This window comes from Petaurus breviceps, unplaced genomic scaffold (assembly GCF_028583685.1).
Source record: "Petaurus breviceps papuanus isolate PSGF00001 unplaced genomic scaffold, PetGlider_PUasm1.0 90466, whole genome shotgun sequence".
Classification (NCBI taxonomy): Eukaryota; Metazoa; Chordata; class Mammalia; order Diprotodontia; family Petauridae; genus Petaurus; species Petaurus breviceps.
In genome coordinates this window covers 1,604,698-1,624,122 of record NW_027187260.1, presented here as the reverse complement: position 1 = coordinate 1,624,122, position 19,425 = coordinate 1,604,698, and the positions used below count along the sequence as shown (strand labels likewise).

Below are 19,425 nucleotides of genomic sequence, written 5' to 3'. Positions count from 1 at the left end.
CTTCTCGGTCTCTTCTCTCCAGCCTTCCCCCGCGGCCCCCCACCCCACAGGCCCCGGAATCATCGGCTCTCTTCAAGGAATACTTACTTGAGCCCTAAGCCATGCAAGTGCTGTCCTATTAACCTAATCACATCCTCATCTGACTGGGAGAGTCTCTTCTTCTTTTTCAGGCTACTGCCCAGCTCCGAGGCGGCCACAGCCGAGGAAGACGCAGCCGTGGTGGCCGAGGTGGCCGCGGCGACAGCGGACGAGGCGGAGGCCGCCCCGCCGGGGACCCCGTTATTGACATTCAGGCTGTTGCTATTGTTGCTGGCGGCGGAGGGGGCAGAGGGCAGGAGCCCATTGGCGTGGGCCAGATCCCCCCCGGACGAAGTCGACGAGGGGGACGACTCCCCGTTCTGGGCCGAGAGGCAGGCGAGCTCCTGGGTCTGTCCCTGGCCCTGGCCCCCGCCGCCGCCGCCGCTGCCACCGCCGCCACCTCCTCCGCCGCCGCCGCCGCCTCCTCCTCCTCCTCCTCCTGCCCCGTTGGCCTGCATGATGCTGCCGCTGACCAGGCTGTGGCCGCTACTGCGGTGGGGGGCGGCAGCGGCGGCAGGAGGGGCAGCAGCCGCGGGGAGTCCCACCACTACCACCACGGAGGAGGAGGAGGAGGAGGAAGAGGACGAGGAGGAGGAGGAGGTGGAGGAGGACGAGGACGACGACGACGACGAGGACGGGGGGGAGAGGCCTGCTCTGCCTGTCGAAGCCCCGGGCTCTCCTGCTCCCTCCGCCGCCGAGGCTCGGGGTTTCTTCCGCGGGGGCGGGGAGGCTCCGCCGGTGTCCGAGTCGGAGGAGGAGGAAGCGGAGGCCAGAGTTTCCTCGCCGAGAGAGGCCGTGGTGGGAAGCCGGTGGGGCGAGGCGGGGGAGGGGAGGAGGGGGACGGGGAGAGGGCCGGGGTGAGGGAGGGAGGGAAGAGGGGACAGGGAAGCGGGGAGGGGAGGTTAGGGACAAGGGGGGGGTGAGGAAGAGGAGGAGGATCTGGGCCCTGTCCCCCCCCTCCCGGAGGCAGCTGGGGTGCCCGGCCCGGGGGTCGCTCCTGTAGGGGGGGGGGGGCGCCGCTGGGGCGGCGGCGACCGCTTCTGGGGGGGGGGGAGCCCGCCGCTGTGCTGAGCCCCGGCGGCGGCGGCGGCAGCGGAGGCAGCTGCCGCCTCTGTCTTCGGGCCCGCTCCGCTCCCTGGTGTGTTGATTCTTCCCCCAGCTGCTGCCTAATGGAGTCCAGGCGCCCGCGTCACAGGAAATGCCTATACTGCCCTCCTCACTCACTTCCGGTGGCAGGTATGGAACCTATAGGGGGGGCCTGTCACTCAGCACGTGCGCCAGGGGGCAGGCTCCCGGAGAGTTAGGAGGGAGGGCAGGCCGGAGCAGCCCCCCGGCGTTGGCCGGCTGGCAGGGTCCGAGGACCAAGTTTTTCCTCTTTCTCCCTGTGACTGTGTGTGCAGGTGACTCATGGCTCTGTGTGTGTGTGTGTTCTGGTGACCCAGGTGCTAGGGCAGGGGGCCCTGTCAGGCCCAGCAGTGCTTGCCAACGCTCAGACCCCACTTGATCACTGAAAGTCTAGAATTGACACAGTGCAAAGTGCTGGGTTTTGCCATATCCAGGGCCTTTCCCTTAGGATGGTCCTGGGTCATCCTTGGGTAGTGGAGGGCCCAGAACAAGACCCGCTGGTGGTGCTGGTGCTGGTGCTGGAGCCAGCCTGGCTAGGCCATTCCTAGAGATGGGCAGTCCTGAAGCCCAGCACATTTTGATCCTTACCATGAACATGGAAAATCAGGTTTAAAGGAACCTCAAGGGCAGCCTTAAACGGCAACCTATGCTGTTCATTGTTTAGTGACTCTGTGTGTGTGTACCTATTTTTCCAGGATAGTATCAACTTCAAGAAAACAATGTGGAGAGAAAGGCTTGTAATTGAGAGACCTGGATCCAAAGCTCTCTTTGACACTAGTTCTGTGATCCTGAGAGAGACCCTGCTCATCTCTGTTTTTTCATCTGTAAAAAGGAGAAAATAATATTTATGCTACCGAAGTGATCATTGTGAGGAAATCCCTTTGTAAACTTTAAGATGCTATATCTATGTGAATTATTCATATTAGTGTACTCTAAACAAGATTTTGCAAAAGGAATATCTTTGGTCAGATCACGTGTTCTGATATTTTGGTTCAGAAAATTTTATTCACCATATTTTCTGGTTATATGGAAGACTTTTTCTTTTGTAATGTTTGGAATGCATGTTAATTACATGGGCTACAGGTCTCTATTAGCACCAGGGAGAGCACCTTGTTTATTATTTTTTTTTTTACCAGCTTCCTTCCTGAGTCATTGTCCAGTCCCAGCAATTGGAAGAAGGTGAGGGAAGCTCAAAGCAAAGATTGGAGCAATCATGATTTCATAGGATTTATGGCTGGAAGGGACAGCTTCAGGCTTGAAACGCTAAAATTAAGTGTGACTTATATGTCAGTCAACATGGTTTATTCATACTTAAATGGATCTGTGATCTCATCTCTTTGGACATCCTTTCCAGTGGTGCAGATGGCAACCTTTCTACATCTCATCCTGGCTCATGTTGTTCCTTAAACCCAATACCATGAAGTCTTCTTCTGGTTCTTTTAATTTTTCAAAGTTACCAACATAGCACTTAAAGCCCTTCACAATGTGCCTTTCTAAGATTATTGCATATTATTCTTTCATGTACTGTACATTCCAGCCAAACTGGTTTACTTGCTGTTTCCTGTATTCTAAATTCCATCTTCCATCTCTGTGCTTTTGAACAGGTTGTTGTCCATGCCTGGAATGCACTTCCTCTTTACTAACTCCTTTTAGAATCCCTACCTTCTTTCACGGTCCAGTTTATATGTTGCTTTCCACACAAAGCCTGTTGATTTCCCCCAATTGCTAGCACCATCCCCTGTGGGAGCTTATCTTGTCTATATTTTGTATTAACTTCTGTTTTCATATTTTTTCCTCCAGGAGAAAGGAAGATCTGCAAGAGCAGAAACTTTCTAGCTCCTGTCTTTTTATCCCTTGTGTGTGGCACAAAACTTGACACATGGAAGGTGCTTAAGATAAATGCTTGCTGAATGAATGAACAGATAACACTTAAATTGTCTGTTGTCCCTTAGTCTCTCTACATGGTCAACCCATCCTTTTCTGGTCATATATGTGGATGATAAAATAATTTATATCCCCTCTTGTCAAAATTGTTGACAATATTCATCCTAACTCACCATTATCAGGTTGAATCTTGATCATCTAATTACGTTTTACAAATACATAGATCACAGCTATTCATTCATAGGATAATAGATTTTAGAGCTGGAAGAAACCTTAGAAGCCATCCTCTAATTTCGTGGTATCAAACAAATAGAAACTAGGGGTATATATTTATGTAGAAAACCACACATTTGCATAACCAATGTTGTGTTATAGTCAGCTAGATGGCTCAGTGGATAGAGTACTAGGCTTAGAGTGAGGGAGACCTATGTTCAAATCTGGCCTTAGACGCTTACTAGCTGTGTGACCCTGGGCAAGTCACTTAATCTCTGTTGCCTTAGTCTACTGGAGAAGGAAATGGCAAACTACTTTAGTATCTTTGCCAAGAAAATCCCATGGACAATATTAGTGTGCTATGGTCCACGGGGTCGTGATGAAGCAGACGCAATTGAACAACGAAAATCTTGTAAATAAGTGTTTTTATTTATTTTGTTAAACATTTCCCAATTACACTTCAGTCTGGTTCTGGCAGGGAGTTTTGCTGTCCCTTTGTGGCCCACAGGATGAAAGGGAGCCACCTCTGATTCTGGTTCAAAGCCTTCATTTTACAGTTGGGAAAATTGAAGTCAGAGAGTTTCAGTGACTCACCCAGTATCACACAAGTAGTAGCAGAGCCTGAATTTAAACTCAAATCTGTCCACTCCAGAGTAAGCACTCTTTCAACTGTACCAGGATGCCTCTTGTTCTTCATATAAACTACAAGGTAATATATCACACGCATACCAATATTTAACCATCATATGAAATTTACCAGAAAACTTAGGTTGGTTAAAGTTATAACACTAATGGTTTGTAAATAACTTTGAGGATGAAAGGGATTTAAAATATGTAATGAAATAATCTTTATATAAAATTAATTTAAATTTGAACTTTCTTGAGTTCTTATTAAGAACAATTTAGGAGAGTAGGAGTGCAAATTGAGAGATACTGATGTTACCTTTTCAATGATAAATATTTTTTAATCATCTTCATATGCTTTCAGGTGCCAGCTGTGATTGTAAGGTAACTCACATGAGCTATTTTTATTTAGTTGAGATAAGCCCTAGGTTCTGTCTACAGTCTAAGGGCATGGTCACTATATCCAGCAGAGCCTGAATTACTAGATAGTAAACACCTTCAAAGATCCTTGTTAGCATATTATAGCCTTCAGTCAACCTTATTATTAGCAGTACTATTGTTATTATGGTTTATGTAGAACTTAATATTTGCAAAGTACTTTGCAATAACTTATCAGGCCTAATGTTTCATTCAGGCTAAACTTCTGATTAATGTCTATAAGTCTTATAAAGTACACAGGTGCTCAAAGATGGCTAAAAATGTCTCATGCTTCATTAGTAAAAGTAAAAAGACAAAAGGGAAAAACATTGGACTTAAGAGGCACTATTAAGTATTAATACCTGAAGTCCCCTTGAGTAAAACATAGTAAATACTTTCCAGCCTTCCTGCTTCTTCTCTACATAATACTGTTCTTATCAGAACTTCATACGCAAACCTATCTTTTCCCTTTGAAACTACTGGTTCCATAAAAACACCTATTCTCTGGGCAATATGGAATATTTATAGTATATAGGGCCAAATCTTCTGACTCACATCACTTCCATACATCTTCCAAAAGCAAGGTTTTTTTCATGTTATTTTGCATGCCACTCAAAGACCCTTAATAATGCCCCATTATTTACTGGATGAATTTCAGACTTCTTAGTCTTAGCCCTTTACAATGCTATTCTAACAACTAACTTACCTTTCTGACCCTACCACTCATTACTCTGCTTTGGAGTCCCAAACCTGTCATGCTCTTTCTTACCTCTGTGGCTTTGCTTGTACACAGCTACTTGCAAAATAACCTACTCCTTCCTTTCTTCCTGTTCAATTAAATTTTTATTTTTTCCTTTTTGGAGGGCAATTGGGGTTAAGTGACTTGCCCAAGGTCACACGACTAGTTTTTGTGTCAAGTGTCTGAGGCCGGATTTGAACTCAGGTCCTCCTGACTCCAGGGCCAGTGCTCTATTCACTGCACCACATAGCCACCCCTTCCTGTTCAATTATTACCTGTCCTTCAAGACCTGCTCAGTTCCAACCTCATACATTTAGCTTTCCTTGGCTATAACAAATCACAATGATCTCTCCCTCTCATTGATAGCATTCATTATCTATATCTCTTATTTGGCATTTAAGCACAATCTGCCTTGAGCAAATCAACCCCTCTGAGCCTCAGTTTCCTCATCTGTAAAATGGAGTTGGATTAGATGGCTTGTAAAGTCACTTCTATTTCTAAACCTATGATCCTGTGACATGTGATACCTTTTGACATCTCTTATGTTGTTCTTTTGTTGTTAAGGATCATACAACTAGTGTCTGAGACAGAATTTGAACTCTGATCTTTGTAATGGTAATGATAATTTGAAGATCTTCCTTGCCCCTTAATAAGCCTAAGGGAATTTGAAGACCTTCCCTGCTTTGAAAATGTACCCTGCCCCCTAATAGACTGAATGTAATCACAGGGAATCTGTGGTGGGAGGAGTTTGCTGAAGGGTGGAGTAGAGCCCACAGAAAGCTGGGAGTCAGAGCAGCTATACAGGGTTGGGAGGAGAGAATGCATCTGAGGGAGACAGTTAGGCTTGTGAGGAAAGGTTGGTTTTTGCTACCTGCTATGACAGCTAGACTTATGTTGGGTTTGTGGAAAGGGTAAAAGATGCTGTGGCTCTCTGTGCTGTTGTGGCTTATTAACTTCTTTGCTACTATGATGGAATCGTCTTACTGGTTTTGGGATTTGGTTTTCTGGTGTCAGAATAAATGTTTTGCTTCTTTTCTTCTACATGGAGAGTCTGTTATATTTTGTGATTGAGCACTGTGCAGGTATATTAATAGTGACCATTGATGCTGTGAATATTGTATTGGCTCTATAGTCTTCCTGACTATAAATTCAGTGCTCCGTATGCTTTGCCATCTAGGTGCCTGAAAATAGAGATAATATCTGCCCTGTCCTTGGAAACTGCTTCCTGAGCTGGCACCTCCAACCCCAGAATATAAAGATGGTTTCTTCCCCAGGTTATGGATAGTATCTGTCTTGCAGTTCCAAAAGTGGGATTACTATGGGCAGATTTAAGAATAAAGATCCAAATAGTTTTTCAGAAATATATGTATATATATTTAAATTTAAGCTTATATTTATACTTAATTTGTAAAACATGGTGGGTCTGAATAGGCTGTAGCATGTAACCTGTGAGGAACCTTGAAGAACAAGAATAAAAAGTGTCACCAGGGAAATGTATGATTGAAAAAGAAGATGGGTTAGTCAGGTAGTGATGGTGAGGGATGAGAAATGGAGATTCTAAGAGCTCTACTGAGAAACTCAGGTTGTTAGGAGACATCAGCAAAGGCCTCCAGCATTATGGAGCTCTTGTGGCAAACCTGGAAGAGGACATGGATAAGAGGATGGACAGCCATGGATGGATTATGATCTGCATCCTTGGAGGGAAGATCTAAATTGATGATCCATGGGGAGTATTTGAGCAATGAGTCTTGACCCTTTTGAATTAATAAATGAGTCTTTATTGATCACCTACCTTGTGGGGCTGTAACTACAATATGATATTTGGAGGTTTTTACCGCTGTTTTGGATGCTGAGGACCTGTGTTTGTCTCTTGTCATTTTCTGCTTCACTGCAGTCTTTTTAAGGGCAGAGGTAATGCCTTACCTATAGTTTGTATTTTTCCAAGGCTCCATACAGTGATTTGCACATATTCGACACTTAAATGGATGTAGAAGGAATGAATAGCCATGACGTGGATGTAAAATATAAAAAAACTTCCCAGTTTAAAATAATGAAGACAATGGGTGTTTAATGGGACACATAAATCACAAGCTAAACAGGGACTGAGGTATCTCTTGGTTCTGCAGTATGTATTCAGATGTCTGTGTAGATGACTTGTGAGACACCATCTAGTGTTAGGTCTATGATCCTATGAAATGTGATGCCTTGTGAAATAATCAGTTAACTTTAAGAAGCCTATTTCCTTATAATAATAGCAATCTCTCATATAGTGCTTTAAGTTTTGTAACATACTTTACATATGTTATCTCATCTGATCCTCAAAAGAATCCTTTATTACTTATCTCCATTTTACAGATGGGCAAACTGAGACTGAGAGAAGTTAAGTGGACTGGCTCAGGGTCACATAAGCTAGTGCCTGAGACAGGATTTGAACCCATGTCTTTCTGAAAATAAATCCAGTGCTGGATTAGATAGATTTCAGGAGGTCCTTGAATTTGGATGGGAAAAATTACATTTTTATTTCAACCTAATTGATTTTCTTTGTAATCCTGTGTATTTATTTATTTATTTTTTGCATTTTAAAAATACAGTTCTGAGAAGGGGTGTATAGGCTTTACCAGATGGTTAGCAGGATCTCTGACACACAAAAAAGGTTAACAATCCCTGTTCTAAGATTATGAATTTCAGAGAAGTTGCTGATCTGCATAGACAGATGGAGTTTCCTCACCAAGGATTTCACTATACCAGTGAAATCATAGGTCCAGTTCTTATCCCTGTTCTCATTTAGAAAATCTCAAAACCACATTGACATTATTACAGTTTGCACTGCTTATGTGGACTTAATATCAATAAAAATGAGAGAAATGTTATTGGTACTCTGCTGAAATTAAATGTATTGTTTTCTTTTTCACTTTCGTTTACTCCTTCATCCACACCCCTAATTTGATCTGTTTGGCCACTCTTCCCTCTAGCCCTCATTTGTTTAAATTCATCAAGGGGATAAAGGGTAAAATGACATTCCTATTTATTAACATTCAAGAGTGAATAAATAATTAATAGCACTGGGAGCCCCTATGTAGAATCTAGACAGCAGGCCCTTCTGGGCTGTCTTACATATTCTTGATTTCACATCTGCTGCTCAACTTTTATAAAGAGCTGTGTATCCCTATGGTGTTGTAATAATAATAAGTAATGATTAATGGTAAAAACACCACTAAGTACCAAGTTAATACCCATTTAAAATTAAATCATATTTTTTAGTAAAATATTTCTGTGTATGTATATACAAGGCACATTCTGTATAGGCAATAATAAAATTTGATTGTTAATTAACAGACTTCTTTCAGTTTAGAATCCTAAAGCCAATGGTAATTTATTTTCAATAAAGACAAATATGTTGAAAGGATTGTGGATGTTTTCCAGTTAATTGGTTTTTAAAATAAGTTGAGCTTACTGTTAAATAATACTATATGTGGGGGCAGTTAGGTGGTACAGTGAATAGAGCACCAGTCCTGGAGTCAGAAGAACCTGAGTTCAAATCCCACCCCGGACACTTAACACTTACTAGTTGTGTGACCTTGGGCAAGTCACTTAACCCCAATTGCCCTTCCTTCCCCCTTCCAAAAAATAATAAAAAAAAATACTATGTGTGTATATGGCAATGATAAAGCATAATAAGATAAACTTTTAGGAAGTAATATGAGGCAGATTTGAATAGTTTTCACTAAGAAGAAAACAGTAGCTCTTCATTACTATACAATGCAAGTATAGTAAGTCTCTATTACTCAGTATTTGAAAAACTTTCCAAGATATGCTTGTTGACTAAAGTCTGATGAACTTTTGTGTTCTGAGAGATAAAAGCAGCCTTCCACTATGATCTTGTGAAGAGGAGTGATGTCTATCTTTACTACATAGAGAATTTGACCTATCCCCATTCCATCAGATAGAGATATAAAGATAAATAGATGAGAATAGATGGATAGATAGATATGAATAGATATGGTAGACATAGATGTAGGTATATAGAAATAGATATAGATAATGTGTTTCCTTGCTCTTTATTTCTTCATCTTAATTTGTAAAACAAATGTTGTATAGGAAATGTGTCCTACATAAGCAGAGTCATGAATCCTAGGACCTTAAATTGGAAACCCTGGATTTTAGGGGGAACCTAAAATCACAAACACCCCCCCCCCTTTTCTAGTAGAAATACTGCTGCATTTGGATGAAGATCTGGGTTTGAATTCGACCTCAGGCAGTTACTAGCTATGTGGCCATAGGCAAGAGAACCTCTCTGAGCTTCAATTTCATCTACAAAATGAGAATAGTAATAGCACCTACCTCACAGAGATGTAGGTATCAAATGAGATAATGTCTGTAAAGTACTCTGCAAACCTTAATTAATAGCAATGGGAGCCCTTCTGTAGAATCCAGACAGCAGTCCTTTCCAGTTTGTCTTACTTATTTTTGGTTTTACATCTGCTATTCAACTTTTATAAAGTGTCATATGTCAGCTATTATTATTATTTCTACTTTTATCTTCTTACTTACAATGTCAATCATAGTAGGGTTTTCCCAGACTCACAGATACTAGAGGCAAAACACTGTTGCATTAAATTAACAAAGTGTTAATACAGGAAAAGAAATAAAGTTTGCCCTATCAGTGAGTTATCGAACTGTTATGTGTATAATGGTTTGATCCTTCGTCCCTGAAGACTTATAAGTGGCATTGCATGGGCTCTCCCAATAGAGCCAGTCATGGCTATATAAAGGGATTTTCTCCTACCGAGCTTCTACCAAAGTTGAGAGGACAAATTCACTGGTTGCATCTGAATAAGTCTTTTTCTTCATCTGCAAAATGAGAGGATTAGATTCCTTGATGATCTTTAAGGGTCTCCTAGCTGTGAATTTTTGATCCTGTGAACTCTCTGTGCCTCAGTTTTCTTATCTGTAAAATGAGAGGATTGGACTTCACTGGACAAGTATGGGTCCTTCTAACTCAGGCATTATATTAAATCACATTAAAATTTAGGGACAGACCACTGTCTGTCAGTCTTTTGCTCTGCCTCTGTCTCTGTGTCAGTCTCAGTGTCTCCATGTCTCACTCCAACTCTCTTGCTTTGTCTCTCTGTCTCTGTCAATGTCTCAGCCTGTCTCTGTCATGTCTGGCTCTCTCTTCTCCCATGAATTTTTTTTCCTTTTTGGAGGGGGAAGGTAGGGCAATTGGGGTTAAGTGACTTGCCCAAGGTCACACAGCTAATTTTGTGTTAAGTGTCTGAGGCTGGATTTGAACTCAGGTCCTCCTGACTCCAGGGCCAGTGCTCTATTCACTGCACCACCTAGCCACCCCACCCCCATCAATTTTATTGGCAAAGTCATCTATCAATCATCTGTCCTGCTGGTGATAGTTCTCATTGGTTGTCATATTGACAATGAATGGCTGGTCTGATGGTGACTGACAGCTCAACCAGCCAGTGACCAGAGAACCAAGGTACATGGTGGACTCTCTGTATCTTTTTCTTTGGCTTCTTCTTTCCCTCCTTCCACACAAGAACAGAGTTGAGTGGCAACCTGAAAAGGCTAAAAGTCAAGTTGTTCAGGCAAGGCCCGAGCAATAGTGGACATTTCTTGACCCAAAGACAACTGCTTGGTTTCTCCCTTCATGCTTAGTGAGTAATTGGGGAGGAGAAAGTGTGGGGAGGGGAACAAGAATTTATTAAGTATAGACAATGTGCCAGGCACTGTGCTAAACCTTTTACAAATATTATCCAAGGCCCAGGGGGTTTTAACAGTGCCCATGCCTGTGCAGTGTCATCAGAGCCCTGAAGCAAATCCTGTATGTGGAAGGCAAGGTAATTGCCCTGTTGCAATGCTTTTAGAGATTCCAAAAAGCCCACCTGCCTTCCAGTAGGCCCTAAGGGACAGCCATAATGCCTAAAATTCTTACCATCAGACTGATTTCATAGGTTTGTCATTGTCTGTAGAAGGCCCAAGTTAAAATGTAAATATTTCCCTTGGGAAAGGTTGACATATTAAATCCTTAGTACCTAATAAAAAGATATCCAGATCTGTGAATCATTTGCATAGAAATGATAATTGAACTCAAGGGAGCTGATGATGTCACCAAGTGAGAGTATAGAGGGAGGAGAGAAGAGGGCCTAGGACTGAGCCTTGGGATTCATTTGCCGGGTTTGTTGGCAAATTTTGGAAAACAGAACAACAGAACATAGGACAGGTAAGTTTTACTGGGACAGAATAATAAGATTTAGAATCAGAAGGCTACTTTAGAGGTCATTCTAGTTTTCAAATAATTGGAATCAGTACTTTAAAAACCCCCTATCTTTCAAGAATCAGTATTTTGTTGAAAAGGTTATCTTTGCATATTAAACCCGTGTCCTTTCATTTTTCCTCAGAACCCTTCTCTTTGCCCAAATTGGTTTCACCCCCAAGAATATACTATTCATTTAAGTTTTTAAAATTATACTAGTAGAGTAAAATAATCAATCTAACCATCAACAAGCATTTAGTAAGTGCCTATTATTGTACTACATTCTGGGCTAGGCTTTGGGGACACAAATACACAAGGGTATAATGCTGAGGTGCAGATCAGCTGTCTTCTGTTGATAGAAGGAGCTTCCTGAGCAGAGAGTGTCCCCCAAGGTTCTCTTCTAGTCTCTCTTTTCTTTTTGATCTATGCTATCCCACTTGGTGACCTCATCAGCTTCCATGGTTCAGTTATTATCTCCAAGTAAATTATTCCCAGATCTGTATATGCAGGCCCACTCCCTCTTCTGAGCTATAGTTCTGCATCACCAACTTGTATTTTGGACATCTCAGACTAGATGTCCTGTGGACATCAGGAACTCAAGATGTCCAAAATAGAAATCATTATTTTTTCCCCTAAAACCTTCTTTACCCACTTTCCTTTACTGTTAAGGGCACCGCTATTGTCCTAGGCACCAAGGCCTACCTCTTTTCACTCACTCCACATATTAAACTTGTTTTCAAATCTTATCATTTCTATATTCACAACACTTCTCATACATTTTAATTTTTCTCCACTCACACAGTCACCATTGTGGTTCAGTGGTCCTCATCACCTCTCACCTCTCACCTATTGCAAAGAGCCTTCTAATTGATCTCCCTACCTTATATTTCTCTTCACTCTAATCCATACTCCACTCAGCTGCCAAAGTAATTTTTCTTTTTTTTTTTGGCTTTTAGGAGGGCAGTTGGGATTAGGTGACTTGCCCAAAGTCACACGACTAGTAAGTGTGTCGTGTCTGAGGTTGAATTTGAACTCAGGTCCTCCTGACTCCAGGGCCAGTGCTCTACTCACTGTGCCACCTAGCCACCCCCAAAGTGATTTTTCTAAAGCCTGAGTCTACTTACTCAATAAATTCTACTTCTGGATCAAATATAAAGTCCTCTGGCTGGCATTTAAAGCTATTCATAATCTAGCCCCTTCCTAACTTTCCAGTATTCTTTTACTTTACTACCTTCCATGAATTCCATGATCCAGCTATACTACCCTATTTGCTGCTTCATTCTTAACTTCCCTGATACTCTTGGAGACTGAGTTCAAATTCTAAATTCTGCAGGAAGCCTTTCCCGGTCCCTTCAGCTGCTAGTGTTTTGCCATTTGAGGTGACCTTCTACCTCTCCTCTATGTAGCTTGTATATATATCTAGTTATTTATGTATTGTCTCCTCTGTTAGAAAGTGAGGTCCTTAACGGCAGAAACTGATTTTGTCTTCTTTATATCCCTAGCACATAGCACAGGGCCTGGCACGTAGTAATGGTTCAGAAATGATTGTTGACTAATAACAAGTTACCTGCTCCTCTGAAATCACAGGTCTTGTTTGAGGAGGGAAAATACGTATACATACTCCAACTTGAAAAAGAGACAATAGGAAATTGGTCTTGTCTGATCTTTATCATCTCTAAGTAGTATTACTTGTAAACATACATTGACTCTGGGTTAAACATAGTTGTATAGTTGTCCTATTCTGATATGTAAAGAACTAGAATACAAACTTTTTTTTTTTGCTTTTTCTTAAAATAAGTTTTTATCAATTTCTTCTTTTTCTTATATCATCATAGCTATCCCCAGTATCTCTCCTCTTTCCCTCCCATATAACTAAGCCATCCCATATAACTAATAGTATTTTTTTTTAAGCAATTGGGGTTAAGTAACTTGCTCAAGGTCACACGGCCAGTTATTTCTGGGTGTGGTGCTGAGTATCTGAGCCCAGATTTGATCCCCAGGTCATCCTGACACTGGAGCCGGTGCTCTTACTCGCTGTGCTACCTGCCTGCCCTCTAATAGTATTTTTAAGAAGAAAAAAAATCAGTATAACTGATCAATATATTGAAAAAGTTCAAAAACATGAAAAAAAATGCTTAATACCTGTAGACTGCCCCCTCCCCCCTTCAGAAAAGGATGAGTTGGGAGTATCTTCCCATGATTGATCATTGTAATTTTGTTACAATCACTTTTGATTTTCTGGGGTGTAGTTGTTCTTTCCATTTATACAGTTGAAATTACTGTGTATATTGTTTTCTTGATTGCTTACTTCACTGCATTAATTCATGTAGATGTTTCCATGCTTCTCTATATTCATCACATACATAATTTCTTACAGTATAGTATCACAATTTGGTTAGCCTTTTCCTAATTGATGGGCATCTACTTTGTTTCTGATGTTAGCTATCACAAAAAAGTAGTTATCAATATTTTGTTGTATATGGAAATTTTCTTATCAATCAATAAATATTAAGTGAACCAATTAAATATTTATTAATACTATGTGTCAGGAACTGTACTAAGTACCAGGGCTACAAAAAGAGGCTCTGCCCTCAGGGAGCTCACAATCTAATGGAGGAGATAACATTCAAACAAATATATAGAAAGCTAGCTTTGTACCGGATAAATAGGAAATAATTAACATAGGGAAGGCCCTAGAATTCTTATCAATGGCTTCCTATAAGCCCAGTAATGTGGTTTCTGGTCCAAAGGGTATTGAAATTTTAGTCACTTTATTTATGTAATTCCAAATTGCTTTCCAAAACGATTGTATATAATTTTGCAGCTCTAACAACAATGTATTGCTGTGTCTATCATTTCACAACCCCTCTAACATTGATTGTTGCCATTTTTGGTCATCTTTTCTAGTTTGCAGGGTGTGAGGTAAAACCTCAGGGTTGTTTTGATTTGTATTTTTCTTATTAGTTGCAATTTAGAGCATTTTTTTAATGTGATTGTAAATACTTTGCAGTTTATTGGAGAGCTGTTTGTTCCTATCCTTTGACCACTTATTCATTGAGAAATGGCTATTAGATCTCATTCATTCATTCGTTCGTTTGTTTGTTTGTTTGCTGTTTACATATCTTAGATACCAGCCCTTATAACAGAAACTTGATATAAAGATTTTCTCCCATTCAGCCACTCCTCTTCTTATCCCATGTGCATTAATTTTGTCTGTACTGAAAAATTTCATTTTCATATAATAAAAGTTATCTATTTTATCTTTTGTAATTGTATTTATCTCTTGTTTGGTTAAGAACACATCTACTCATGACTGTGAGAAGTATACAATCTCTTTCTCATCTAATTTTTTTATAGTAAGATCTTTAATATTAAAGTTGTGTATCCACTTAGAATGTATTATGGAATCTGGTCTAAGCCCAATTTCTGCTGCATTGATTTCCAGTTTTTCTTGAAGTTTTAATTAAATAAGGAATTTTTTCTTAGGTAATTTATGTTTTTCCACTTTTATCAAATACTGGGTTATTGAATTCCATTGTTTCTGGTTCTTTCTTGTCTAGTTTATTACAGATTCTTCTAGACTATTTTGTAATTAATCCCAGATGGTTTTGATGACTTCTTCATAATTTAATTTGAGGTCTGAAAATGCCATTTCCCCTTCATTCCTATTTCTTTCCATCATTTCCTTTGATATTGTAGATCTTTTGTTTTTTCAAATGACTTTTATAATTATTTTATCAACTTCTGTAAAGTATCCCCTTGGTAATTTGATTAGTATAGAATTAAAAGTGTAAATTAACTTTGGTAATATTGTCATTTTTATTATATTGGCACAGCCTAGCCAAGAGCACTAAATATGCAACCATTTTTTAAAGCTGTTCTTTAGTTCTTTAAAGAGCATTTTGAAATTGAACCTAAATTTTGTGTGTTCCTATATGTGGCTCTATAGTATTTGAATGGTTTCTTTCTGACTTCTTGACTTATTTTCTCTTTGACTTGGGAACTCTGGCATTTGACTATAATATTCCTGGGAGTTTTCATTTTGGGATCTCTTTGAGGTGGTGATAGGTAGATTCTTTCAATTTCTATTTTATCCCCTAGTACTAGGATATTGGGGCAGTTTTCCTTGATAATTTCTTGAAATATGTTGTCTAGGCTCTTTCTTTGATCATGACTTTCTAGTCTAATAAATCTTAAATTATTTCTCCTTGATCCGTTTTCCAAGTTGGTTTTTTAAAACAATATTTCACATTTTCTCCAATTTTTTTCATTCTTTTGACTTTGTTTTATTTTTTCTTTATGTCTCATGGAATCATTAGCTTCCATTTGCCCAATTACAGTTGTTTTTTTTTTTTTGGAAGGCAATTGGGGTTAAGTGACTTGCCCAAAGTCACATGGCTAGTAAGTGTGTCAAGTGTCTGAACCTGGATTTGAACTCAGGTCCTCCTGACTCCAGAGCTGGTGCTCTTCACTGTGCCACCTAGCTGCACTCCCCCCCTTTTTAAAAAATTTTTTTCCAATTATAGTTTTTAAGGAATGATTTTCTTCATTGGATTTTGTATCTCTTTTTCCACTTAGTCAGTTCTGATGTGTATGTGTGTGTGTGTGTGTATGGCAGTCAGGGTTAAGTGACTTGCTCAGAGTCACACAGCTAGTGTGTCAAGTGTTTGAGGCCACATCTGAACTCAAGTCCTCCTGATTTAAAGACTGGTGCTCTATCCACTGCGCCACCTGGTTGCCCCATTTCTATTTTTTTAAGATGTTATTTTCTTCAGTATTTTTTTTTACCTCTAACAAGCAGCTAATTGCCTTTTCACAATTTTCTTCACTTTCATTTCTTTACCTAATTTTTCTCCTACCACTATTACTTGATCTTAAAAAGTCTTTTTTCAGCTCTTCCAGAAAATCTTGTTGACTCGTGTCCAGTTCACATTTTGTTTTTGGGATTTGCTTGTGGCTGTCTTGACTTCGTCATCTTTTAAGATTAGTACTAGAAGTGATACTGTTCTTCAGGGTTCCAGATCTTTTGGGCCCAGAAGTGATACTATTCCTCAGGGTCCCTGATCCCTTGTTACCAAAATCGATATTTCTCCTTAGGTCTTTTGCTCCCTCTTAACTGAAAGTGCTTCTCTCAGCCCTTGAACTATGACGTAGAAGTGGGTAAAGGCAGTTGTCAAACAGCATCTGTTCTTCTGTCTTGTGCTAGCATAGGGTTCCTCTGTAATCTCTTTCTGACCAGTTTCCAGATCCCCTTATTATCTCTGGTTTGAGAACTCCCAAAGTTGCTGTTGCTTTTGTTACCACCACCTAGTCTCACCACTGGTATTTCATCCACCTGGGTTATGGGTCAGCCTCCACCTCTGTGCCACAGGTCTATCTTTCAGACCTTCTAAGTTGTCTTGGGCTGGGATGTCGTCTTACTCTGGAACCTTTTGTAGGCTCTGCCACTCCAGAATTTGATTTGAGGTATTTAAATTTTAAAGTTGTTTGGAGGGGAAATTTGAGAGAGCCTGGGTGAGTGCTTTTTCTACTCTACCATCTTGGCTCAACTCCTGGAAAACTGACCTTTGTTTTTTTTTTTTTTTAGGTTTGAGGAGATCTAAGCATATTTGTAGGCATACGAGGAGGAGGATCCAGTGGAGAGAGAGAGAGGGATTGAAGATTGATAAAAGGAGAGATCATTGTTGCACCAAAGTTTTGGAGAAAAACAGAGGAGCTAAGATCAAGGGGGAAGATAGAGGAACTAACTTTCAGTAGAAATAGGGATGCCTCTTTCTCTTAGATACAGGGAAAAGAAGAAAGAATGCTGGCTAGGTGAAGAAATTTTGAAGAGTGAGGGAGAAGAACTGAAGGGTTTCTTGTTGGATGGCTCCATATTCTCAGTGAAGAAGGCTAGATCCTATGGAGTAGACATTGAGTGATATTATTATTACAAGGGAATTATTACAAGTTTGTGCCCACAATCAAATAAACTTGTGTTTCTTGACCTCAGAGGGTAGAGCTAGGAGCAAATCAGTGTTGATGGGTGTGTGGTAGAGGAATGTTGAGGGCCCAATTTGGGCTCTGTGTAGGGAGGCATTTTGTGGTAATTAGAGCTATCCAAAATGAGGTAGATCCCTTTCACTGGAGGGCTCTGGGTAGAGGGTGCATGAACACTTATGATGCTATCAAAGGAGTGAATGCTTGTTCAGATCTCATTGGCTTATGAGGTTACTTTCACCCTGAGATTCTGGGATCTAGTCCAACCCCTTCCTAATAGGGATGAGAAAACAGTTTTTGTTTCTGGCTTTGTACTCTCACTCTCTAGCATATGCCTGGCATGGAGTAAGTACTTAATAAATGTTGGTTGAATTGTAGCTATTCCTAAGACGCTTAAGTGACTTGGTTGAGATCACATAGGTATGTATAATGTGACAGAGCTGGGATCTGAAGCTAGGTCCTCTGATTCAGGGGCTAGAATTGTTCAAAATTTGAAGTAGTGCTACCTTGGAAGGAGAACTAAGGTGGCTGGCACTGGGCAACCCAGGGATAGGATGAAGATGCTGATGAGGTTTGTGGTGAGAGGAGCTATGAGAATATTAAACAATAAGGGCAAAACCCAAAACTTTCCTTCCTTCCCTGGGACTAGCTCTGCCTGTTAAGCCATCGATGGCCTCAGAGCTCAGAACCGAAGTAAGAACTCCTTTTGGTGGAACACTATTCTCACTCTCTAAATTGCCCTGGCAAAGGAGGTTGGGGGAAGGGTTGAAGAAAATAGAAATGGCAGCTGTCTCCCCAAAGCTATTCATCATTTCTTCTTGTCAACCACTTGCATTATTGCGGTGAGGATTACTAAACTTCGTGGATCTGTAGGACAGTAGAGATCCTAGGAAGAGAAACAGACTTGACTTAAATAGGCCTCCTGGAGTTATTAGCTAAACTCCATTAGCAGCTGTAGCCAAGTCAGCTGGCAAAGGAAGCCACTGCTATAGATATCTAACAGAGATGGAGCTCGATAGCTTCGGCTCAGTATCTAGGAACCGATGTCCGGGTAGCTTATAGAAACTCTTATTAGAAGTCTGCCACTGGCCTAGAACACCTAGGGTACCTGAACTTGTTTTTTAAAAAAATTGACAACTGCATGTTAATATAATTAGTTTCCTTTTTAATCCCATGTATTTTATTTTATGCAGTTGAAGACATTATTCTGAGAAGGGGTCCATAGGTTTCACCAGATTGTTGAAGGGGTCCCTGACACAAAAGTAGTTAAGAACTCCTGGTCTAAAAGGTGCAACCAGATAGCTTGAAGTGCCTATGTGGGCACATATACCAAGGAATGCAGGAAATAATTCTCAAAGGCCTCATCTTTTTCTTGGCACCCATACTTGCTCAGCCTGACATAAAACCTCCAATCAAGGCAGCTCTTTGCATTTACACTGTTGAGCATTAACTAAGGGTCTTCCTAGTATCTTTAGTTAATAACCCCCTTTTTGTTGTTTCATTAGGTTATTCACTAATGAATAGGCACATTATACCTTTATACTGAGGCAGGTGTGCAAAACAGAATTTAGATTCCCATATGAGATAATTTAGAGTGCAGGTCTGCTTACAGTGTAGCAGATTGAGCCTTGGGAATCAGGAAAGCCTGATTTCAAAACTACCACCAGACACTCAGCACCTGTGTGATCCTGGACAAGTTATTTAACCTCTCAAAGCCTCAGTTTCTTCACATGTAAAATGGGGATAATAAGAGAACCTGCTTTCCAAGGCTGTGAAGCTCACATGAGATAATATGAGTAAAACATTTTGTGAAAAAACCAAAACATTTTGTAAACCTTAAAGTATTGTACAGGTGCTACATATTATCATCGTGGCAAGGGGGATGGATTTGATGACTTTTTATGGTCCTTTCTAATCTGAGGATTTAAAGGTTACATCTGTTCAAAGTCATGAACTAAATTATTTTTTAATTGATTAAACCTTTTGGAGAAAGATGCCTCAAAAGCCTAATAAAGCAGTTGACCCCCAACCAGAATTCTACTCTGATGTCTTCTTATTATATAGATGTGATACTTGCTAAATGTGAACTCTGTCAAGT

The 19,425-nt window shown here is 40.6% G+C and overlaps 2 protein-coding genes across 4 annotated transcripts in view; both read right to left on the bottom strand.

Moving 5' to 3' along the window:
• The window catches only part of WDR26 (WD repeat domain 26), a 48,498-nt gene extending 47,585 nt beyond the window's left edge, over window positions 1–913 (bottom strand). The window contains exon 1 of one of the 2 annotated variants that reach the window (XM_069062591.1): window positions 88–913. In XM_069062591.1, the coding sequence (XP_068918692.1) occupies window positions 88–536 (449 nt within the window). In that variant the 5' untranslated portion in view covers window positions 537–913. The remainder of the gene's footprint in view (window positions 1–87) is intronic. The other variant, XM_069062590.1, reaches the window with a different exon arrangement.
• NVL (nuclear VCP like) overlaps window positions 1–19,425 on the bottom strand; it is a 604,731-nt gene that overhangs the window by 199,963 nt on the left and 385,343 nt on the right. The window lies entirely within an intron of this gene.